Raw genomic sequence first — 24,611 nt, 5'->3', positions numbered from 1 at the left:
GACTACATGTATATTGCAACAGCAAATATATGTTCATGCATGCCTCAACAGGGATGCAGTCATAAAACATGCACAGCATAGACTTTTCAGTGGCTGCAGAGCCTCCCTCACACAGAATAAGATTTACAGCCAAGAGGTTGCAAGGATCTGCAGGAGAGTCCAGATGAATGGGATTGTTGCACACTGAATTGTTGCCCATCATTGCTGGGAAACAGTTCAGTACGGTTGCCTATCCCGTTCACAGTCTCTTGGCTTGGGTTCTCAGGCCATGAACCAATTGCCATGTTTCTTGTGTACTGCAGAGAATAAGAAATCGAAAGAGGAGAAGCAGCGTGAAGAGGAATTAGTGCAGCAGATTCACAAGCTTGTCGAGACTCGGGACTTCCTTGTGGACGATGTGGAGTTTGAAAGGCTCAGGTACACATGGAAAACATCAGGGGTGCTTGTAAGTTGGGGTGTCTTGGCTCCAAGCCAATATTGCCATGTGGCCAGTTCTGTTGCAGGTGTTCACACGTGTATTCCGAAACATATGTTTTGCAAGGAACTCTTGCCAGGGGCGGATTAAGCTTTTTGCCACCCATAGGCAAAAAGGCTTTTGCCACCCTTTTACCCCAAATAAAAAAAGGTTTGCCTTTTTAAAATATAAGGTAAAAGGGGGGACTTTTCCCTCGCCCACTCCACCCTTGCTGCAGCTGCTGCTGCCCACAGAGAGGGGCGGCAAAATGTGAGGAGGGGCAAAATTTGCCGCTCCTGAGATTTTGCCACCGTAGGCAAATGCCTACTCTGCCTCTCCGTTAATCCACCACTAACGCTTGCACAGTTGCACAAAAGTGCACTTTCACCGTGATTGTGTGCAGCTCTTGCACCAGTGCAGCTTTGTTTCATGTTAATTAGAGTATTGGCCACTGAATACAAGGCCAGAGTTTGTTTTATTTATTATTATTTTTATTTATTTGATTTATATTCCACCCTTCCAAAATGGCTCAGGGCGGTTGACAATTAAAACAAACCACTAAAACAATAAAGAGCTAAAACAAATTAAAAACAATATAACAACAATTAACAATTTAAAAACATTTTAAAACAACAATTAAACAATTACAGTGATTAAAAGCCCCAATATTGCCCTCAGTAGTAAAGGGCAATTCTAAATGGGCATATTTTTAATGTAATCATCATAAGAAAGAAAGTAGTGAGAAAGCAAGTAGTGAAAGTAGTGAGGAATTTTCCTAATGGTAAAGGTAGCAATGGGAGATGTGATGAAAGTGGGAATGGGTGGAGGACAATGGCCAAGGCAGACTTACTCTGCACTCAGCAATAACTCAAATTTTAACTTAAAATAACTCAAATAACTCTAAGAGCCAGTGTGGTGTAGTGGTTAGAGTACTGGACTAGGACTGGGGAGACCCGAGTTCAAATCCCCATCCAGCCATGATACTTGCTGGGTGACTCTGGGCCAGTCACTTCTCTCTCAGCCTAACCTACTTCACAGGGTTGTTGTGAGGAGAAACCTAACTATGTACACCACTCTGGGCTCCTTGGAGGAAGAGCAGAATATAAATGCAAGAAATAAAATAAAAATGAAATCCAATGTCCTTCATCAGCCTTCTTGATCTGTGTCATTTGTTCTGAGTTGCAATGTTGGAGACTTTGGAGATTCTGAAATACTGTAGAGAAGTACAGTCAGAAGAATAGTCCTAGATGCTGAGCATAGAAGTACATGGAACAAGGTCTTGGAGGCATGAGTCAGCAAAGGGAGCTGTGCATCCCATAGCAGATACCCTCCTCTGTAGATTACTAGACCCTTAAAGGTTGACCTAAAAGGGAAGACCTTTACCTACTGAGCTCAATACATTCCAGGAGGGTAAGGGAAGGACAAAGGAACAGAGTTATCCTCGTGGCATTTTGGAAAGTAGTAACTTATGGTCCCTTGACTTCAGTCCTTTTACCCACTTGGACTGTAATCATATCTTCACAACAAGTGATGAGTATATTCTGTAATGCAAATCCTCAACCAAGGGGCAATAGTCCATTTCATCCTTTCACAGAGAAAGAGAAGAAGATAAGGAAATGGCTGAATTTCTGAAGAACAAGTTCTCCAAAGGCTGCCTTCTAAATGCAAGTAGGTACTCAGGAACACTCGGCTGCCATTTCCAGTCTTGAGATGGCTTAAAGTCAAACTGTGTGAACTCCATACCAAAAAAACCCAACATTAAATTTCTGCACCCTGAATAGCTGGATTCTGTGATCTGGATGTAAATTATGCAATACTGAACAAATCTGCATAATTTCTCATTGTTTGCATATTTATTCTACGGTGTTTTTCTATTCTGTGGAAATAGGTCTGGTTTTGCTATTCATGAGAGGGCTGAGGACACTGAAGTGTTGCCCCTAATTACTGGCAATTTTATTCTCGGCCACCTCTCTGTGGTCTGAGAATTCAGCAGGTGCATTGCTTATGCATTTTCAAGCATATTTCTGCAGCCATTTGAGCTTGATAATTGCTTTTAAAACATTTTTTAACATTCCATTTTCATTTGTGAAAATGGAAGTTCTCAGAAAGCTGAATTCTGCACCAGTTATATCATATTCCACACTTTTTCTGTGCTCCTGAAGAACCACAGGCCTGGTTCACACAGTCATTCAAATCTAGGTGTAATGTGAGTTACCAGCATTAGTGTTACTGTGTGAATCCACACCATGGTGTTTTATTGCCCAAGATGGATCTGATATTCCTGCCTTGGTGTGGGTTCACACAATCACACTAATGTCATGAAAACACATTCTACCTAGATTCAAAAGATTTTATGAACCAGGCCATTGTATAATATACACCCCACCCTCCCGCCGTGCATAATAACCCATTAAAGAAAAGAAATGTCACATTACCTGAGGACTGTGCTCCACAATGGGAGAATTAGCCATCTTCGGCATCTCCATATGAGGTCTCTGGGAAGAAGTGCAGCCAGTGAGATGGTTGCAACCCATCATTGTCTGGGAGAGATGGTCTGGCAGGCTTAGATGTTTATGGTAGAAGTACTTCATTCAGTAGTGTAGGGAGGGCATAGGCGGCCTGGGCTGCCTACCCCGCAACCCGACAGTGTCACCCCGCTGCAGTGCCCCTTCTCTCCCTGCCGCACGCGGTGGTCTGTTCCTTCAGGGAGGCTGCTGCTGCACACATGGCAGGGACAGGGGTGGAGTGTGCAGTGGGGAGAAAAGGGCCCTGGGGTGGTGCCACTGCCATGTTGGCCCCACGGCAGCTGTGCACAGGTTCTTGAAAACTGTGCACACAATTATAGCCCCCGCCCCGACTTCATTTGCCTGTCTTTTGTGTGGATAAATGCAGGTCTTAGACCCATCACACTCAAGTAACATCTCATTCCTGCCTTCTGAGATAAGTTTCCTTTCCCATATCTAGTATGACAGAGACAGCCATATTTCAGATCATAAAATATTATAATGCCTCTTGTTGACAGATTACAGTTGCAAGCTCTTAGGATTCCCATAGAAACAAGGACACTCATGCAGTTTACTCAACAAATTCTTTATTTAAGCTCAATGTCCTAAACTTACTAATAAGCAAACCACAGAAGCACCCGCAAGCTGCGGCCTTTGTCTTTCAGAAGGAGTGTGATCCCGCCCAAGACCAGATTTACCTCACTACTCAGATAATCAGTTTTACCGACCTAGAGCACTTCCGTCTGCAAGGATAGCCCATCCTATCTCAGTGGCAAGAAGGGAAGAGTACAGTGGAAGTGTCTGCTGTTGTCAGCTGCTCTCTCTCTCTCTCGTCTTGTCTGGCTCATGCTCTCACTTTTAATCCTGGCCAGTCAATTCTTATAGCAAAGGTCCTCAGTGCAATGTAGTGCAAACCCAAGGGTCAGTTACCATGCCTTCTTGTAGCCCGGGCATTCCGTACTGTTATGCCTAGCTGATTCCTGACATTCTTCCCCTAAGATGTTTCTAAGGGCCAAATCATGTGATGTTAAATGTGTCACTTGCCCCCACCGACATGATTTAATTTTCCTTCATAAACATCAGCTGGAGGGGGTTCCATAGATTAGAATCATGGGGAGGGATAGAGGGATTTTTTCTATCCCTATCCCTGCTGTGGTCCTGGTCTAAACCACTCCCCCGCAACCCTGCCCTCATCCTGCTGTGTGTGTTGGTTGTTCAATAAAAGAAACATTAGTTGACATGGAAGCTTCCCCCCCTCTCATAAATAGCAGCATGGAGGGGAGAACAAAAGTCATCAGCATAGTCCCAATCCACATGAGGTCCCAATCCAGATGCTGTTTGTCAAGGAAAATTAAAGCATGTCAGAGCCAGTGATACATTTAATGCCACCTGCATACCTGCCAACATGTCCCTATTTTTCCCTTCACCTGATGGGAAAATAAGGGACATGTAGGCAGGCAGGCATATGTACTTGAGACGTTGGAGCTGGCATGGCCAACTGGGCTAACTACATTTTTAAAAAATTCCTCAGAGTTTCACACTATTACCTAATTCTTAGAGACAATTTAAAAGCCAATAGCAAAAATCTGATTTCCACACTCCTCTGCTTCTATAATATGGCCTTGGTTTAAGATTGTAACCAAGCTCTCAGGTCAGGGCCTATGTCAGTATCATGGCTTGATTCACACAATTATTGCAATATGGTTGCAACTTGAAGCTCAAACTGCCTGGGTATTTCCATGAGGGAAGTCATTTCGGTGACAAAGTTCCCCATGCCTTTGGGGCAATCTCCATTGGCCAGTGCACACACCTTGCAAACAAACAAAAGTTGTGTGTAACTAAAATTTCCCAAACTGTGTGGGAAAGAACTGCTTATATTTCTATTTTGTTTCTTAATCACTTCTCAAGCAGCAACTTCTGCTGCAAAATGGTTATGTGAATCAGGTCTGTGTCTTCAGTGAGGGTTCAGAGGCTGTTTTGACGTTAAAGGCCTCAAGCCTTGGGCCTTTTAAAGGCCATGGGCCTTTTTCCTGATCCTGGGTATTTATGGGATGCATTCTGCAGCCACCTCAGGACCACTTTGCATATTAATTTTTAAGAAGTATATTTCTATGATTTTCCATTGTATACCTAAATATGTAACATCAGTAGTGATGGTGACAAGCTTGTTTGCAAATACATGTACCAAACTGGTATACTTATCAGAGAGCCAAGATTGGGAGCAGCTGCTTGTTGACTCTGGCCACATTCACATGCTACACAAAACTGGAGGTAAAGGGGCCTCCAGCTTCAATTTTTGTTTGTCCAAATGCAGGCAACTATGATTTAGACAAAAAATGGACCCATGGTTTCTCTCCCCAGACTCTGATTTGTACCTTCGGTTTCTAGTGAGGTTCGCCTCCTGGACCTCCAGTTCTGCGGTGCCAGCATTCTGGCTGAACACGGCGCCGCAGTCTTGTTGTCCAGCAACCGGAGTCGAGGGACAAAGCTCCACCCTTGCTCTGGCTGCTATTGGCTGCTGGGGCTGTCCTTAAATCAAGAAGGAAGCCCCAGCAGCCAGTTGCCCCTCCTCTCTGCCTTCTCACTGACTGCGGAGAGGAGTTCTCCGTGACGTCCAGGTTTGGACGGGAGGGAGGGGGGAGTGAAACCACAGGTCCACTCAAAGGCAGGACTGTCCACCCACCTGCCTATCACACCATATATGTGAAATGAACTTGAGAACACACATGAGTTCATGGCCCACCTTCAAAGCCTAGCCCTTCAGCTTGAGTTGTACTGACCCAGAAAGCACCCCTTACATCCCAGGTTAATTGTGACTCACATTGAGGCCCTACCACAGCCACTGTTCCCATGGTAATAATAACTGGTTGTTCTTCACAGCTCCTGCAAAAGAAAAGAAGATGACATCAAGAGCACAGCAAACCTCTACACCGTATGTAACAAAGACAGGCCTCACCCTCCTGAAGGAGTGCTGTGGCTTCACCTGCTCAGTCATGTAGGCAGGGCTGTTGCCCATTTTCCCCCAACACAAGATGTATTCACGGGTAAGCCCTGCCCCCACCCCACCAACCCCTGATCAACAGGATTCATTCAGATCACAGCAGATTCACAAGCTCGTGGAATGGAAATGAGGGATTTCCCTGTGGATGGTGTTGGCACTGAAAGTACACATGGAAACCATGTGTAGGCAGGACTGTCCACCCACCTGCCTATCACAATCGGCCTTCGTTAATACCCAGACTGCAGTGTCGTATCCCAAGCACAGAGCTGTGTGCTGCAGAAAAGAGCCAAACCAGGGACAAAGATCACGATGGCCTTCTCCACACCTCTTAATACAACAGGCAGGGAAACAGGACCCCCCTGTTAGGATGCTGTTTACCAAATTGGCTACGCCAGAGAGGATTTTGTGGAGTGGGAGTGTAATTTCACTATTAAAGGGAAACACTACATGATAGAAGGACTGAGCTCTTTGCTCTGAGCCTGGCTATCTAAAAGCAGGAGGAATCAGCAGAATGCCCCCTGCCTTACTGCGTGGTGGTGTGGACTGTTACCCTTCCTCAGGCATTCCCTGGTTAGCAAGTCAAATGCAAACAGCTGTGATCCAGTGGTGTTACTTAGCAACTGTAGGACACAGAGGCTCTCACTGCTCTGTAGCAAATCTACAAAAGCTGCTTCCAAGTGCAAACTATGACAATCTGCTGAAGTGACAGCATCATGCTTACATTGCCACCCAGTAGCAATCCCACTCACAGAGATCAGCTCTTCATTCTTGTGTTTATTGCAAAGACAGGTTGCTAATTGAGGGTTGCTTCATACATGATGATTTTCCTCTATAGATTTGGGTAAATGGATGTAAGAAATAAATGTGTACATTGTCATGCGTCAATGCACATGTGTGTCTTGCTGTGTGTACATGGATTGGGAACCATGGCCTATTGCTCCTTCCCAGCACATATATATGTGGTGAAATAGACCCTTGCAGGATCTTCACACATGGCAATGGACACAGATGTTTATTCCTATACACATATACGGGAAATGACATGTTTTAAGCAGCCCTGTGAGTCCCAGTAAAGATGGATTTTCTAGCCTTAAACCATCCCTAGCAGCACATCCACTCTGCTTTTTGAAACTTCTAGGGTAAGTTTCAATAGCATCAACTTCAAAACATCCGGAAGCTGATCTATAACTTATCTATGTTTTACCACAACCTACACCCACTTTAGGACCTTCCCTCGGTGGCAAACAGTTGTTCTTCCATGATCTGCTAGCCATTTTAATATTTGGGAACTGCTCTGATCCTCCCCCATGAGAGGAGACCTGGCCTTGTGGTAGCAAGCATGACTTGTCCCCTTAGCTAAGCGGGGTCCACCATGGTTGCATATGAACGGGAGACTTGATATGTGAGCACTGTAAGATCTTTCCATTAGGGGATGGAGCTGCTCTAGGAAGAGCAGAATGTTCCAAGTTCCCTCCCTGGCATCTCCAAGACAGGGCTGAGAGAGATTCCTGCCTGCAACCTTAGAGAAGCCTCTGCCAGTCTGTGTAGACAATACTGAGCTAGATGGACCTATGGTCTGACTCAGTATATGGCAGCTTCCTGTGTTCCACTCCCATGAATGCCATTTACTCTGCAGCCCTTCCTCCTGAGATGCCTTGCCTGTTGCAAATTGTTTGGACAGGTACCTTCACACTCTTTGAATCTAAACCGGAATGTTGGAGTTTGAATACTGTGCTACAGGAAACAGGGGGCCCACAGATTCCTCTTCAATAAAGTCTTTCCCCATGGATCTCCAGGTAGTTCCCAACCATCTCTCACTGTCGATTCTGCTTCCGCCAGCAGTAAATGTAGGGAACACAGCAGGCATTAGACAAGGCAAAGAGCTTGTCATCTGGGTATCTGGCCATTATGATGCCACTTGATCCTGCCTGAGCTGGGTTGGCCAGGAGCTGAAGCTGAGACGGTCTACTCAGTTGTCACATTGAAAGTGAAGCTCCACAGAATTTTGTGCATCCACCTCTTGGTTGAAAGTGCTGGGACGAACAGATAAGCATGGAATTTCTGCTTTTGCAGAGTCGTCCTCTTTCCTATTTGCCATCTTCATTGAATATCTTCTGGGAGATACCAGTGATTAGGGTTCTGTTGTTGCATGGTTGGTGTCAAACTCTAGGAGAGGTCATGGTTAGGAAATGTGTGCATCTTGCATTCTTTTGAAGAACAATGACTAATGGGCATCCATGTGGATGTAGTATATCCTTTTATAAACACCAGCATCAACACCAATTGGATTCAGTCATTCAAGCCCAGAGGGGACGTGGATCAAAAGCTCAGAGCAAAAACCTGTGCTAATGGCTTCACTTGTGCTAATGGCTTCACGCTCCAGGTAGGAGGGAAAGTGAAGATCACAGCTGCAAAAAGAGAATGACACAGTAGCCAAAGGAGATGAATTGAAAGTGATTAGGTTGAGATTAGGGAGAAAGGGGAGAGACTGGCATTCTGAATTGCCAAGAAAGATGGGATGCTTCACCTAGCACAAGCAAATGGTTAGTATAAGTCACATTGTTTTCTTTCTGTCTGCCTTTTAAAAAAGGGAACTCGACTATATACATAGAAAAATATATATGCACCGTGTATAATTATAATTATACACGGTGCATATATATTTTTCTATGTATATGGTCTGGTTCTATGGTCCGTGATATTTTCAAAGTGGCCATGAGAGCACAGATCTGATAAAGGCACACTTGACTTGCTTTGAGCAAAGAGATAAGATCTTATAAATCAGAACTCACAATATTAGCACAGAGAAAGGTTAAAGAAGACATGGTTCTATGCTAGCATAATTCCTCATAAACATTTTCCTGGTGGAATCATACATCTGGCCTGCAGACTATGTTCATATATACCAGGACCACACATGTCCAGACTTTAGGCCTGTATGAACTACTCAACCAGCTTGATAGACCTGTTTGTGTATAGGTCAGGCTTGCTTTGTTTTCAGCTTTCCATGATGGAGAACTCTATTAAAGAACTCTATTAAAAGCTCTGAGCTGATCCTCCTTGTCCACTCAGAGGTGTCTGGAATAATTAACATCTTGAACCCCTTTGTGAAAGCTGCCTGCTGACTCCTAAATCAGCTTCTTCTAATCCACAGGTACCTTTCAGACATTCCAGCAGCCACTTCTCTGTGGCTTCATCCCACAACAGTGCTGTAAAAGTTAACAGCCCAGCACCACATGGACACCCAACACAGTTGTGCATGTTGTTCCCACTCAATCATTGCTTGTCCAGGATGAGAGGTGACGACTGGGTGGGAAGGGCCTCCATGATTAGCCCCACCCCACCCGGTGGTTGGGCCCTTGAATGTAACAGCAGTGCCATATGGCATGAAGCCATGGGAGAGCAGCTCACTTACTGCTGTAAAGAGCTCCGCAATGTGGACAGCTAGTGGCTGACATCCTGACTACATGATTCAGTCAGCATCCCATTGAAATGTCTAGGGAATGTTAGTCATGACTAACTTGGTGTATTAATTCCAGTGGGACTTCCATTGAACCAGTGGCGTAGGGAGGCCAGGGGCAGCCCTGGTTCAGCCCACTGCCAGAAGACCCCCAGCCACGTCCCCTGCATCTGACATCAGATGCAGGGAGTGTATCTGGGGTGCGAGCCACAGCCCCTGAGAACGGCAGCTCCTCGGGTTCTTTGAACCCATTCGCACTATGGTGGCTCCACCCCTGCATTAAGCCATTTAGCCAGCATGTCAAGCTCTGTTCATCAAGGACACTTAACTAGTGTTGTGTCTTGGTCCACTGTGAACCCAGACAAATAGAGAACTGTGATTTCTTCATAAATATGTAGTGGCAGCTGCAGGTGGGGGCAACTATAGAGATATATTAATGATTCAATGGGGAGAAAGTTTTAAAGCCAGGGTTGCTCCACCCGTGACCAGTTAGACACCTCTCTGAAAGAATCAGGACAGACGTGTGTAGGTACTTCTAAACTGCTCTTCCACAGATGATGGACACCAAGCAGCTTTACAATGGAGAACTTTTTTCTAAACTTAATTGAACCTGCTCTCACTATGGTCTGTAGAGCTGCAGCTGTAGCTCTTTGTGTGAGTGTGGGTTGGTGTGTGTATTGTGACTGGTATGTGGTAAGCCAGCCTGTTTGATTCGACAGACATATATAAAATGTGGTCATAATTTACACACCTGTCCCTCCCTTGCTTCCGCCTATTAGTCTGACCCCCTAATCCCATCACTAATTTTTTGTATGAATAAAATTAAATAACTCACAACCATGAATACCCTCCTACATGCACCAATCCAGAGATATCTGTATATTCTGCCATTGATCCAATATTAAGGGTAAGAGGTTGAAATAGAAGACCTTAAGTTATACCATCTAATTCATTACAATTCTATGAATATCTATCACTTTTCAACTAATTAATATTAGACATAATTAATCATTTCTTCCTTTACATGTATTTCAGTATAGACAGAAATAATTTCATCTATGGCAATTTCACTTCATCCATTCTTCTCCCACTCATTGCAAGCTTATAAATCAGAACATGACTGAGTCATTCTTCCCCCCCATCACCATAAAATCATTTTATTTTTATCAAATTATTAGTAGAATCAGTTCATCTCTAAAATACTATCCCAGTTGGTGGTGGTGTTTTAATTCAATTTGAAAATAAGACGGATCTCTGGAAATTACAAGTTGTAGAATGGTTGTCTCACTACCACTCCAAGAATTCAGGGACGTCACGTCAGAGGTGACTGCCTAGGAATAAAACTATCCTAATCTGCTTTCTGCAAAAGCCATGGATAGGCCAACTTCATTTCCCTAATGGAGGTGCAGATCTGTTGCAGTTACCTAATGGAATGCAACATTAAAGGGGGAAACCCATATCAGGAAGAAAGAGTTCTTCAAGTTGGGAACTACAGTGTGGGAAAGTTCAAGAAAATGGCAAGCTTGGATTTTGAGGCACTGTATTTTGATTGGGTTTGGAGGCTACAGGAGGAGCAGCTGAAATTAGACTCATCTTAAGAAAAGGCCATTCCTGTCCCCCTCCACTTCCACCACCACCAGCCAGGCTGCCTTGTGTTTATGTCTGTGGGTTCCATCCTCTGTGGAAGTTGAGTGGTTGGAGGGCAGAATGTTATAAGGGGCTGTGGTGCCAGTTTGGGTGCTAGTGAGATTTCTCTGCACATATGATAAGCTTTCAAACCATGCAAATACCCAGTGTGTTGGAGTTTGATAAGCATGTCAACAGGGATCCCACTTCCCACCCTGAGGCTGAGCTGGGATACAGAATATAGATTTTCATATATTTTAGCTACCTTGAACATCTTTATCTTTGGTTAATATGTCTTACATGTCAATGATTCTGAAATGGACATGATTGCCCCATTCTGATGATTTGTGGCATGTCATGGTGGAACGCCATCACAAGGACATATTTTCCTATTTTTACATTCAGATTTCATACACCGGTCATCCAGCACACCACACATTCTGTATAATTCTTTATTTACACCTACGATGATTGCCACACTATTTCACACTCCATTTGTCTCAGTATTCACTAGAAGATCATGCTTCTACTCTAGAGTACACTCTACCCCTTTGGATTTTATCAACCCTGGCAGTTCCTACACACATCCTCTCCCTGTGTTGTGTGACAAGAGCAGCATCACTATTCACCTTATTTTCAGCAGTCCTTGTATCCACTGTGGCCTTGTGCATGGGTTGCCATCTGACTAGAGGGAAAACTGGCCTGGCCTGCTCCTTAGCCTTTTACTAGCCTGCTTAATCCACAGATTAAGCTTTTCATGACATGGTGATAAGGATTAGCACTCACTAATGTTTAAAATGTAAGATGTTGGAAAAGGAAAGGCACAAAAGCAGAGGCCAGTAAAAATGCTGGAGTCCCTAGCTTGTGCCAAATGCCTCTAACATTCTGAAATTCTTAATAGCCATAAAGGTAACGTGTGCCGTCAAGTCGATTTGGACTCCTGGCGCCCACAGAGCCCTGTATATCCATATCCACTGTCAAACACACTGCATTTTCTGTTCCAGGTACTTGGTGCATGTCTGGCTTAATTCCGTACAGATAAAACTCATCCCAAGCATATTGTGTGTATACCGACCAGTGCCCTGTTCTATAGGTAAATCTTGCCTCACCAACCTTTTGGAGTTCTTTGAGAGCGTCATCAAGGGTGTGGACAAAGGTGATCCAGTTGACATAGTATAGCTGGACTTTCAAATAGCTTTTGACAAAATTCCTAATCAAAGACTCTTGAAAAAAAATGTAGCAGTCATAGGATAAGGGGACAGGTTCATGTGTGGATTGCTAACTGGTCGAAGGACAGGAAACAAAGGGTAGGGATAAATTGACAGTTTTATAAATGGAGGGAAATAAGAAGTGGTGTCCCACAGAGATATGTACTGGGACCAGTGCTTTTTAATTTAGTCATAAATGATCTAGAAGTTGGGGGTAAGCAGCGAGGTATCCAAATTTAAAGATGACACCAAACTATTTAGGGTAGTGAAATCCAAAATATATTATGAGGAGCTCCAAAAGGATCTCTCCGAATTGGGGGAGTGGGCAATGAAATGGCAATTGCAGTTCAATGTTAGCAAGTGTAAAGTGATGAATATTGGGGGAGGGGATCCCACTTCACATATATGCAGATGGGGTCTGAGCTAGGGATATGCACAGAACCAGCAAGGGCCAGTTCGATGGCGGGGGGGTGTCTAACTTTAAGGGCAGGAGAGGGTAGACCCACCCCCCACTGCATTTCCCCTGCTGGTGCTCAGTTTTCCAAAAGTCCTTCAGGGTGGCAGCATACCTCCCTGCTGCCCCGTTTGCCCCATTGTCCGGATGTGACCGGAAGTAGTGAGCATGCCTGCATGTGTCAGGGATGTGCACACACGAACGGCACACTCATGAGCGTGTGTGTTGAGTCCACTCACATGACATGCATGCACACACTGAAACGCACAGGTGCACACATTACTTCCGGTCACATCGGGACAACAGGGCGGCAGGGAGGTATGCTGCTGCCCTGAGGACTTTTGAAAAACCAAGAGTAGTGGGGGAAACGCAGCATGGGGGGAAGTGTACCCTCCGCTGCCCTTAAAGTTAGACACCCCCACCTTCGAACTGGCAGAACCCCTGGTCCGTCAAACCGGAGACCCATAAAGGACCTCCAAACCAGTTCCGTGCACATCCCTAGTCTGAGCTGTTGGTGACTGACCAAGAGAAAAATCTTGGGGTCTTGGTGGACAGCTCATTGAAAGTGTTGACTCAGTGCATGGCAGCTGTGAAAAAAGGCAAATTCCATGCTAGGGATCATTAGGAAGGGGATTGAAAATAAAACTGCTAATATCTTAATGGTGTTATACAAATCTATGGTGCAGCCACATTTGGAGTACTATGTACAGTTTTGGTCACCCTAACTTGAAAAACATTCTGGAACTGGAGTAGGTGTAGAAGAGGGCAACCAAGATGTTCAGGGACTTTTGCAGCTTACTTACAATTACTTACAAGGTAAGGTTGCAACACCTGGGAGTTATCGAGACATGACTTCATGTTGCGGGGTATCCAAAGATATCCAAAGCTGTTTAATTCAGGTGATTAGATGGGCCATTCAATAGGGTTGATTCCTCTCTGGATTCCCTGTGGATCTTTTCCCCGTGTGCATTCCCACAGCTTGCTCCGGGTTTTTTCTCCAACCAATAACATCCCAGGAGGAGGAGAGAGATGCCGTCCTTCAATGTTGTTATTATTTTCAGCTTGACAGTCGGTATTCCACAAGATTGACTAGTCAAAACAACAGAACGCTTAACCTGAACCTGCTGAATCTGACCCAAATCTTTGCTGATTGTATAATGAACTTGCCTTTGTGACTGCCTTCATCACTTCATGTTCTCCACCCCCACTCCAGACCATTTAAGAAGCCATGGAAGTTTAAAGTAGAAATCATTGCTTTCTCTCTGTGATGAAGAAAAATGCAGTTTCATGGAATCAGCTCAGACACAAAGGGCCCAGGTTACAACAAACCTGTATTCTCTATTGTTAATCCAGTTTGGATTAGGGTTAGCATAGAAAGACCCTCTACATTACTTCCCAAGAAAGCCTTTGAAACTGACCCATTGGTCTTAGTTAGGTACGGAAAGCATGAAGGCTTGGAACAGCAGAAGAAGCCCTACATTTTGGATTCCTGTTCACTCGGGAATTTCTGCCTCCCCCTCCAGACTTCCTCCATAGAATTTCACCAATCTGTCAAAACCCCTTGAAGATAGTCACTCCTGCTACCAGCCCCCTCCCGTCCACAGGTCTGGCATGGGGCAGGTATCAGGACACATTAGGACAGTCTCACTGAACTGATCAGGCCCACTTTGGCAGGAGGAGAGAAAAACAAAGTGGGCAGGGAGCATCGGCTGGGTTTGGGGGCAGGCAGGCAAGGCTTCATGCCTCCTCTTCTGATACCCAGCGAAAACCCCTCACAAGCTGCAGGCTTTTTCTGAAGCTGATCAGCACCACTCGAAGTATTGTTTTAAAACCCTCGGAAGTGCAAGTTTTGAAAAAAGCTGAATTATTGGCAATGGCCCTTCCACACATCACTGGAGAAGCTTGGTTTAAAAAAAAAAAAGGCTGCAGCAAATAGAGGATTTTTTTTTACCCCAGACATAATTCAGGCTAAAATAGAATGCTCAGCTGTAATTTGGGGGAAAACAGACTCATGTATGAAGCTGATAGCCCACTGCAACTTTGAGGTAAATCCAGTTGATATGTGGACTCGCACCCTCCATTCTGGAGGAGATGCAAACTAAAAGCCATGTGTGTCAAAGTCCCTGGGACTTTTTAGTTTAGAAAAAAGTTGACTGAAGGGTGACATGATAGAGGTCTATAAAATTATCCATGGTGTGGAGAGAGTGGAGAGAGATAATTTTTTCTCCCTTTCTCATAACACTAGAACCCCGTGAAACTGATTGCCAGGAAATTTAGGGCTGACCAAAAAAAAGAAGAAGAACCTTTTCATACAACGTATAATTCACCTATGGAATTCTCTGCCACAAGATGTGATGACAGCCACCAGCCTGGATTAGGGATTTGCACGGAACCATTTCCGTGCAGTCCCAGGAGGGCAGGGGCAGTTCTTTAAGGGGCAAGGGAGGTGTTGCCTACCTGCCAGCCCCCACCCGCCATGTCCCCCCCACTGGTGCTCTCGTACAAAGCAGGCAGGCGGGACTGCAGATCCCTCCCTGTGCCCTGGTCAGCGTCACCATGGAAGTGGCCAATGCACGGCGTGCCGTGTGCATACGGGTTGGCCACTTTGGTGGTGATGCTGACCGGGGCACAGGGAGGGATGCTGTCCTGCCTGCCCGCTTTTTACGAGAGCGCCGGCGGGGGAAGAGCGTTGGGGTGGGGGCTGGCAGGTAGGCAGCACCTCCCCTGCCCCTTAAAAAAACCCCTGCCATCCAAACCGGCTCGAATGCCAGTCCACGGAACCGATTCGGCATCCCTAGAATGGAGAGCCTAATGGTTCCGTGCACATCCCTAGCCTGGATGGCTTTTAAGAAGGACTTAGATTCATGGAGGACAAATATGTCAATTGCTACTAGTCTAAGGGCTCTAGGACATCTCCAGCCTAAGAGGCAATATGCCTCTAAATGCTAGTTGCAGCAGAAATAGTACGAGTCTTGCGGCATCTTAAAGATGACTACATTTATTTTAGCATCTCTTTCTCACTCTTGTGCTCAAGATGTTCTATTCAACAGTCTATTTCGGATGCCCCCTGGCACTTTGGAAGGGCTCTGGGTCCAGTTGCCCCCATCTGCTTTCTTTTATCATCAGTGGATCAATGTTTGTTTTGGTGTGCAACCCCCTGAGAGTCCCAGGCAATGAGCGTGTTGTCTCCCACCCAGACATGATCAACTCATGCACTACCAACCATCTTGTACTTAGCAAAGTGTATTGCCTGGTTAAAGGAGGCTGGTGATCTTCCCAGATTATTCTCTGAGAGGGAAAAGTCATGTGGCTCCAATGCTATGAGACCCTTTGCTATCAAACATATATTTGTGAGATCCAAAGAGGCTGGATATAGGACAGGGTTAGGGGCAGTGTTCCCTCTAACAAGGATTCCCAGATGTTGTTGACAACAACTCCCATAATCCCCAACCAAAAGTCATTGCAGCTGGGGATTGTGGGGGGTTGTAGTTAACAACATATGGGAATCCCTGTTAGAGCTCGGTGGTGTTGGGGGTTGTTAATTTTACCCCCAGTAAGTAAACAGCAGAACACTAAGAAAGAGAGCACACACTCCAGTTACAGAGCAGGTAGCAAAGGATGGTTTAGTTGTTGCAGCCATTTAGAGAAAACACATGGAGATTCTTGTAGAACTAAATAATAAGTATTTATTGGTTAAGTACACTTGGATAGGAAAGACCCAATCCTAATCTAAAGGACTACATAATGAATAGGTGAGAGAGAGAGAGAGAGAGAGAGAGAGAGAGAGAGAGAGAGAGAGAGAGAGAGAGAGAGATGTTTCCATCTACTCTCTAAGAGGAAAGGAAGGATTGTGACTCAGCATAGGAAGTGCTGAAGAGTCAGATCAGTCATAGAGTAGGGACAGATAGGGAGACCCTGACTCACTGTCTCTACTCCCAATGCCCCTAGAGGTCATTAGGATAGTTGGTGCAAAAGGTCAATGCACATGAACTCCATCTCCAACAGGTGGCAGGAGCTGACCCTCAGGGGGAGATGGGAGACCTGTTGAAGGGCAGAAGACAGCGGAGTTAGAGAAAGGGGAGGCAGTGTGCCTTGCCACCAGTTGCTTTGCTTGCTGCAGCGAGTTCATCTGGAAAGTGCCCAACCTGGCAGCAGTATTGGTGAGGAGAGACATCCTTGAGCAGTATGGCCAGAGCAAATACAGGCTCACCCATCCCAGGCCTCAAGTCACTGAGCAACCAAGGAAGAGGGGCAGGGGGGTGTCCTCGGGAGTTCAAACCTCCAGTCTGCATTATGTCCTGGGGGCAGCATTTGTGGTGCTGTTTTCCCAAGGCTCTCAGTGTACGGAGAGTCCCAACAGCAGTGGCATGAAGGAGGGGCATGTGGCTCCCATGGAGAGGCTGTTGGGACTCAAGGATCTGGGAGGGAGAGACAAGGAGGGCCATCACTTCCTCCACCAGTTGAAACCCTTCCTTATGGAGGGTGGTGTCTCATTGAGGCAAGACGTGCAACATCCTTGGAAGGGCAAAGAGTGCAATAGCCTCTCACAGATATTTCAAGGGCAATGGCAGCAAAGACTGGAAGACATGGTGGTGGAAAGGGGGTGGGGCCTGGCAGTGGAAGAATAATGAGGAACAATTTATGTATGAAGCTGCCTGAGATGGAGTCTGACCACTGGTCCACCTAGCTCAGTCTTGTCAGCACAGACTGGCAGGGGCTCTCCTCCAGGGCTTCAAGAGGGGCTTTCCCCAAGCTCTACAAGGGAATGCTTGGGATCAAACCCCAGTGTTTTACCCCTGAGCCATGGATGCTTCTGATGGACATACGAAGCTGCCTTCGGTTGAGTCTGGACATTAGTCCATCTAACTTAGTGCTGCCTGCACTGATTGGCAGCAGCTCTCCGGGGATTGAGAAGTGGGGCTTTCTTACCCATCCCTAGCAGGAAGCCCGCGGCAAAGCCCACTGTGTGGAGAACACTGCTGGGGACTGAACCTCAGGAACCTTCTGCAGGCAAAAGCATCTACTCTGAAACCCAAGCAAAGTCGGGCTCTTCCCTGCCCACCTTAGTGGCATGCAATGCACATCCTTCCAATCTTACCTGCGGCAAAACAGATCTTGCTACAGCCCTGTGTACAGCACTTGTCCGTCCCCTTACAGTCGTGGTCGTGCCAGCAGTTCCTTTTGCATGGCATCCCAGGCTTGATTTTGAACTTGGGGCACTCGCCAGGTTTTTCTGGAAAACAGGAGAGGTGAATGCAGGTGAATGCACCTGCTGGCCTCCGATCCGGAGGGATACCAAGTCAGGGCAGGAAGTGACCCAGCTGGTGCTCCTCAATATTGGGCACTGGGCAGCCACCACCCTCTATATGACACCCCCCAACTACTCTCCTTCTCCTCCTCCATTGACCAGATTGCGCTCTGGCCCTCTCCTACGCCTTGGTCCTAGGCCCTGTTTCTGCATGGCCTCCTCCCAACTTATCCAGGATTAGGAAGCAGGGTTGCCCTCCCCCTCCCAGTGCACTCACAACTTCCCTCCCTCCTCCTCCTTGCGCTGACTGGGTGTGGGGGGAGCCTGGCCTCATCTTCTTACCCCACTAGTAGATGCTGTGGCATCTGGGGACTGAATATGCAGGTAGGCAGAGGGCAGCTGGAGCCCTGAGAGGCAACACCATTGCACAGCTTTGTGCCTCCTGGGATCCTCGCCCAACTTGGCACCAGCCTCATGCCTCAGCACATCATACCAGTGGCAACCCAGTCCTCTGGGGAATGACTTGGTGTGCGAGAAGCGGCAGGTGGGTTTTCTTTTCCTTTTTTTTAACACCCAGCCAGCATCTGTCCTTGAGCAGTGCAAGGCATGGTCTTGCCTCGCTGTGGCTGTGCTCCTTAGCAAAAGAGTAGGCAGTGTGGTGGGTCTGGCATTCCAGTTCCTTGCCACCCTCCCCTCCCTCCACCCAGTGGGGGAATAGAGCCCCCTGTGGAGGCAAAGTTCTTACCAGGGAATATTGGCTTCGTGCAGGTGCGGCCACAGCCAATTCTGCAGCACTTCAGGTTGCCAGTGCAATCGTCATCTGAATTACACCTGTCTGGACAGATCCCAACACTTGGATGGGGACAGATTCCGGGCTTGCCTGGAACAGAGAAGCCACTTGGCGAACTGGGCAAGGGTACTCTTTGGAGCCAGCCCACTTTGGGCCTCAGGTGGGCTCCTCAGCATTGCTTGGACTCCCCACACACATCCACAGAGATCATACAAGAACAGCTCTAGGTGGATTTTGTAAACCACCTAGAGCCTTTGTAGTCAGGCAGTATATAAAGTAAATAAATCATAAATAATACGGGGGGGGGGACCCGCTGAAAGCTCACAGTTTCTGGAAAGGTGGATAGAAATGCTGCCTCCGCTGACTGCAACCCCACATGCACCAAGTTAGACCAAGACCAGGGATACTCCTTAAAGGGAAAACTGCTGGAAAATATTCCATTTTGTATATATACCAAATTAGGCCTTTCCTTGTTGGGATTCCAGAGAAGATCATGCCAGGAGCCAGGCACACAAGTGAAGTCCAGCGGTTTTATTAAGAGTGCAGAGGACTGACGACACTGTTACAAACATTGCCGAATGCCCATGAGGGCGGTGGGGCCATTGGAAACTACTGTTGTGAGTTTGGGGGGATAGTTATTAAGCTGCTGGTTCTTATTTTGTGAATTAATCACCAGGAGGTTTTACACACGTGGCTTTTACCTCGCATCCCCTCCGGAATGAAGGCTGTGAGTCCACATATCAGCAAGATTTACCCTGAAGTCCCTCCGAGTTATCGGGAACCAGTACCCACCCGACTCTGCTTTCCCCTGAATTACTGTTAAGAATTACAGTGCATTCTAGCTTGGCCCGAATTATGGCTAGGGTAAAAAAATCCTCTACCTGCAGCAGCTTTTTTTTTTTTTTTAAATTGAGCTTTCTGGAATGCCACGGGGCTTCTCCCTTGATGTGTGGAGTGGCGTTTTTCAGTGTTTTTCAAAACTCACGGAAGGGGAGTTTTACAGCTGTGCTGAGTATGATTGGAGTATCTGCTGATACTCCTCACAGCCTCCCCCTGCCTAGGAGGGTCAGCACGTTGCCTGCCTGCATCCCAACTCCTGCGCTTCTGGTGTAGAAAGCACCTCCATTCTAGCAGCCTGCTCCCAAACTGCAGAAGACCTGGGAGTGGGGCGGGTGGTCTGTCTGCTCCCTGGCTGGGTCTGTGTCTCTGGACTGCTGTGGGGATCGACTCGCCGTGCCCTGTGCAGAGCAAAAAGTGCAGGGTGCAGCAGCAGTGGCCAAGAAGAGAAGCGTCTGGATCGATCCTCCCTCACTGCTGCAGGTCCCAGGCATGGCCTCCCTGCCAGGCAAGATTCTACCCCGTCCCCACCCACACCATCACCCTCCCCCAACACCCCCCCCCCCGCCTCACCTGCCTAGCCAGAGAGATGCCCGGAGGACCGCTGGCCTCTGATTGCGGGGTGGGGGACTTCAAGCCAAGCTGCTCCTCCCGGCTTCTCCAAACATCACCCACCCCCAGCGCGCCCAGCCCCCTACCTTCTGCATAGCAACACCAACAGTGCGGGAAATTGCCAGCTTCGATGTAACCTGAGCCCTTTACACTTCCCTGCCTCTTAAATGGTCTGGGCAGGGGGCAGGATGAGATGATGAAGACAGTCACTCACAAAGGCAAGTTCATTATAAAAATCAGCAAAGATTTGGGTCAGATTAGGCAGGTTTGGGTTAAGTGCTCTGTTGTTTGATCTGGGTGCTTGGCAACCTGTCATGCCGTTTTTCCGTTCCCAGTTGTCAAACTAACCAAAAAGGGCGAGAGAGAAAAAGGTCTCCCCGCCTCCTCCTCCTGGTATGTGATTGGTTGGTTGGTTGGGGGCGGGGGACCCAGATCAATCAGTGAGAACGCACAAAGAAAAATGATTGCAGGGATTGCGGGGAGTTGTCGATGACTATGTGAACTGTCCATCTAATCCCTTGAATTAAACATCTTGCGAATCTGCCGCAAGGCAGATTCACTCTTCAGATACCCTGCATGGCATGAAAGCATGTGTGAATAACTCCCAGGTGATGGGCAAAGAGGTCAGAGGATGTGCTGCTAATGACTCTGATTATTCTGAATGAGGGATACACCATCAATGGTGTGGATCCACCATTACCTAGGATCCACTGGAAAGGAGGGGCTGAGTGCTGAATGAGACATCACTTGGTCCCCCGTGATGGACTATATGGGGTCTCTTGTGTCAGTGACATAGGAGGACAGACTAGTGAGTCAGAGGGCTAGAGGGTCAAGACATTGGTCATTCCTTCTCTACTGCTCTGACACTATCCCTTGATATGTAGATTGCTATTCTTAGGGACTTGCTTACTTCCGCCACTTCCTACTTTTTCCTCTTCTTCGTTTCCTTCGACCTTGCAACGTGCAAGCTCCTCTCCCCTGCACCATGTGTGCAGAGATGCAGAATCCATCTGCATCCAGCTAGATAGATAGATTAGAGATTCTATCTCCTCACTTTCCTATCTAGAATAGGGTTCTCTAATAAATACCACTTATATTGATTTGAAACTATGAATTGGCTCCAAGTTACTTTACTCTCAGCATACACGCATGTTTAAGTAAATTCCGCTGTGTTGTGCCTCTGTGCACTCTGCTATAATGAAAAAGGGTTTCTCTTACCAGAGAGAATTCCCAACACCTTTCCCCCTCTCCTGCAAAGTAGGTAGTGTGTGTGCGTGTGTGTGTGTGACATCATCCCAGATTGCAGGGAATAGTCTCTGTGACATAACCTGTTGCTTACTTCTCAGAATGATCTGTTATCTTCTTTCTCCATCCAAAACTCAACCTGTATATGGTATAAATAAACCATCTACTGCAAAGACACACACCATCAATCTGCAGTGACTCTCCTTCTAAGGGGAACCAGGGTCCAAGGTGCACTGTGGGTCGGAATGTCTCACCACTCAGGGAAGTAGGGCACAATATGAAGGTGCCTTATATACTGGTCCACCTAGCCCAGTTCTCACGCTGGTAGTGGCTAACTGAGAAGACCTTCTGCATGCAAGTCAAACCATTGGTCCATCTAGCCCGGGACCCTCTATGACTGCAGCAGCTCTCCTGGGTTTCCAACAGGAAAGGATCTTTCCCAGCCCTACCTGGAGATGCTGCCAGAGATCGGACTAAGGACCTTCCGCAGGCCAAGCAGGTGCTCTGCCACTGAGCTGAGGTCTTGCCTTCTCCTGAGCCAGACCCTGGATGATCTTATCAGGTTAAACTCAGTTTCTTCTCCACCAACTGGCAGCAGCTCTCCAGGGTTTCAGGCAGAGACGGGCCTTTCCCCAGTCTTCCCTGCAGGAGGTGCCACCAAGGACTGAACCTGGGACATCCATGAGCGAGGCACATGCTCCACCACTGAGCTGCTTCCCTTTCTCCATTGGGTGCCTCTCAGTTATATCAATTTTCTCGGTGCCTTGAATTTCCAGTGCCCCAAATAGAGCCCACCTTCCTCCTTTGGGGTGGAGAGGGACATTGATGGACTACACGATGTCTACATTTGTCTTTCGTACCCTTAGATATGCTCCCTCATGCACTACAGCACCACTACTGCTCCTGGTGGAGCCTCTTTAGCTTGGGACAATCTTCTGCCCTTCAGTGGCACACCAAAATCTGCCACATGCCTGACTAGCCCCACTGCCAATTTTCAGCTCTTTTGGCTAGAGCTGCAGATACTAGTACAGACAGTGACATCTAAGGGAGGGCCTGACTTCACTTGCTGATTGGCTCATGTACTCTATCTACAGGAACATGCTAGCATAAGAACAGCAATTGTTAGAATGTAGGGGCAGGGCTTGGACCTTGGATAACAGCAGCACACAGAAGACCTCTTATAATAACTCACAGGTGTTGCTTACAATTCATTGGAAAAGTCTAGTACAATACATGCCATTTAAATAAGTAAGAAGAATAACAGTCCTACTTAGAGATGCCATATGATGAGTCAGACCCATGGTCCAGCATGGTGTAGTGGTTAGCGTGGTGCAGTGGCCAGTGTGGTGTAGTGGTTAGAGTGCCAGACTAGGACCGGGGAGACCCGAGTTCAAATCCCCATTCAGCCATGAAACTAGCTGGGTGACTCTGGGCCAGTCACTTCTCTCTCAGCCTAACCTACTTCACAGGGTTGTTGTGAGGAGAAACTCAAGTATGTAGTACACCACTCTGGGCTCCTTGGAGGAGGAGTGAGATATAAATGTAATAATAATAATAATAATAATAATAATAATAATAATAATAGGACTCGATGTCTGGATAAAACAAACCAGTCAATAACACCTGTCTGACAGTGTAAACAAGAAATAATAATAATAATAATAATAATAATAATAATAATAATAATAATAATAAATATAATAGTAGTCCCTCCAATTCAGTACTGTCAGCATGACTGGCAGCCACTCTCCAGGTTTTCAGACAGAGAGCAGTCTTTCCCAGCACTACCTGGAGATGCTTCCAGCAATTACATTTGCAAGCAAGACAGGTGTTCTCCCACTACACCCCCGTGCCTCGGATTGTCAGGGTCACTCCATGGCTGCACTCCTTACCTGCACCACCTTTCGCTGGATGAGATGCAGAAGTCAGCTCCATCCAAAGAGCAAGGAGCCCCATGAGGAGAACAAGCCCAGATCTCATGGTGCAGCTGGAGCCCAGCTCTGAGTGCCAAGCATTCAGGCTCGGAGGGATAATAACCCTCTCTGAGTCCCTGGGGTGGGGTTTGCTTTGGAGCCGGAATCCAGTGATGACATTTGAAGAAGCAAAAAGGTGGCAGTTCAGCCAACCTGTTTCCTGGAAGGAAGTTGTCCAAGCAAAACATTAAGAAACCACCTTTGGAGATTCGGTTAAACCTGATTTTGGCTTTAGATTGTGACACTTGCCAGTAAAAACTTGCATCTGCTGGTTATGTCAGGCGTCAGTGAAAGTGGCTGAATTCTGCAACCTTGGCCTGACTTGGCATATGCTTTGCACGCCAAAGTCAGAGTCACCTACAGTCAGGGAGTATCTTGACCAGCAGCTCGCTGCGGGTAATACAGAAGCTTAAGCATTGAGTGCACCAGTTCAGAAGGTCAGAGGACACCCCCTGCCATCAACCCAGCCCCACTGTTTCCCTGCTTGAGCCCTCCCTTGGAAAGGAGGCCACCTTCACCAGAATACCGGGCAGATGCTCTCTGACAGGTCTTGAGTGAGGAACCGAGTGAGGAACCAGTGCTCAGCGCACCCAGGCAAGGAGGGGCAAGGGACATGGACCAGAGAAGCAGGAGCTTGAAGCAGTGATCCCAGGACTTAGAGGCATGTGCTGGCCCAGCCATCAGAAATCCCCAGTAGGGGAGGGCAGTGGCGCCTGAACCCAGGCAGGATTTCAGGGATATGCTGCAGCAGAGGCTGGGATGGGGACTGTGGAAATGGGCTTGGCTTTCCAGCAAGTCAGAGCCTGACCACTACGGGATTTCAGGTGGAGGCTGCATCTCTGGTCACCACCCGCCTGATGGGCATCGGTGTAGGAGGGGAAAAGACATGAGTTTAAGAGGGCTGGGACCACCAATTAACAAGTTCCAGGCATTATTGGGGAATGCTGAATGGAAGAAACCTAGAATGGTGGGCCCAGCTGCAGGTGAAGCAGGATTCAGTGCTGCCTTGGAAGGTGTCCCAGCTTGGTGAGTTTCTGGTCAGGGATGGACCTTGCTGGGCCATTCAATGTAGAGCTACCACCCCGGGTGAAGAGGCAGCCTGGTCTGTCTCCAGCTCTGCCAGTCATGCTGCTTTTGGGGGCTGATTGTCCTCCTGTCTCTCTGTGCTGGGCTTGACATGCCCTCAGGTCTAAGGTGAG

The 24,611-nt window shown here is 47.1% G+C and overlaps 2 protein-coding genes across 7 annotated transcripts in view; one reads left to right on the top strand and one right to left on the bottom strand.

Moving 5' to 3' along the window:
* Positions 1–24,611, top strand: part of LOC128346616 (bMERB domain-containing protein 1-like) — a 79,267-nt gene that overhangs the window by 30,353 nt on the left and 24,303 nt on the right. For 4 of the 6 annotated variants that reach the window (XM_053300095.1, XM_053300091.1, XM_053300097.1 and 1 more), the window contains 3 exons: positions 303–417; positions 2,049–2,122; positions 5,839–9,030. In XM_053300095.1, the coding sequence (XP_053156070.1) occupies positions 303–417; positions 2,049–2,122; positions 5,839–5,957 (308 nt within the window). In that variant the 3' untranslated portion in view covers positions 5,958–9,030. Of the gene's footprint in view, positions 1–302; positions 418–2,048; positions 2,123–5,838; positions 9,031–24,611 lie in introns of those variants that run through there. The other 2 variants (XM_053300092.1, XM_053300093.1) reach the window with 1 other exon arrangement.
* LOC128344018 (WAP four-disulfide core domain protein 2-like) lies at positions 16,389–23,419 on the bottom strand. Its single transcript, XM_053293455.1, has 4 exons — positions 23,332–23,419; positions 18,701–18,835; positions 17,806–17,940; positions 16,389–16,748 (listed from the first exon to the last, which is right to left on the bottom strand). Exons 1-4 carry the CDS (start codon positions 23,417–23,419, stop codon positions 16,684–16,686), a joined length of 423 nt encoding a protein of 140 aa, XP_053149430.1. The 3' UTR covers positions 16,389–16,683.

Source organism: Hemicordylus capensis, chromosome 2 (assembly GCF_027244095.1).
Source record: "Hemicordylus capensis ecotype Gifberg chromosome 2, rHemCap1.1.pri, whole genome shotgun sequence".
In the NCBI taxonomy this organism is placed as follows: domain Eukaryota; kingdom Metazoa; phylum Chordata; class Lepidosauria; order Squamata; family Cordylidae; genus Hemicordylus; species Hemicordylus capensis.
This window is presented reverse-complemented; position numbering and strand designations above follow the sequence as displayed.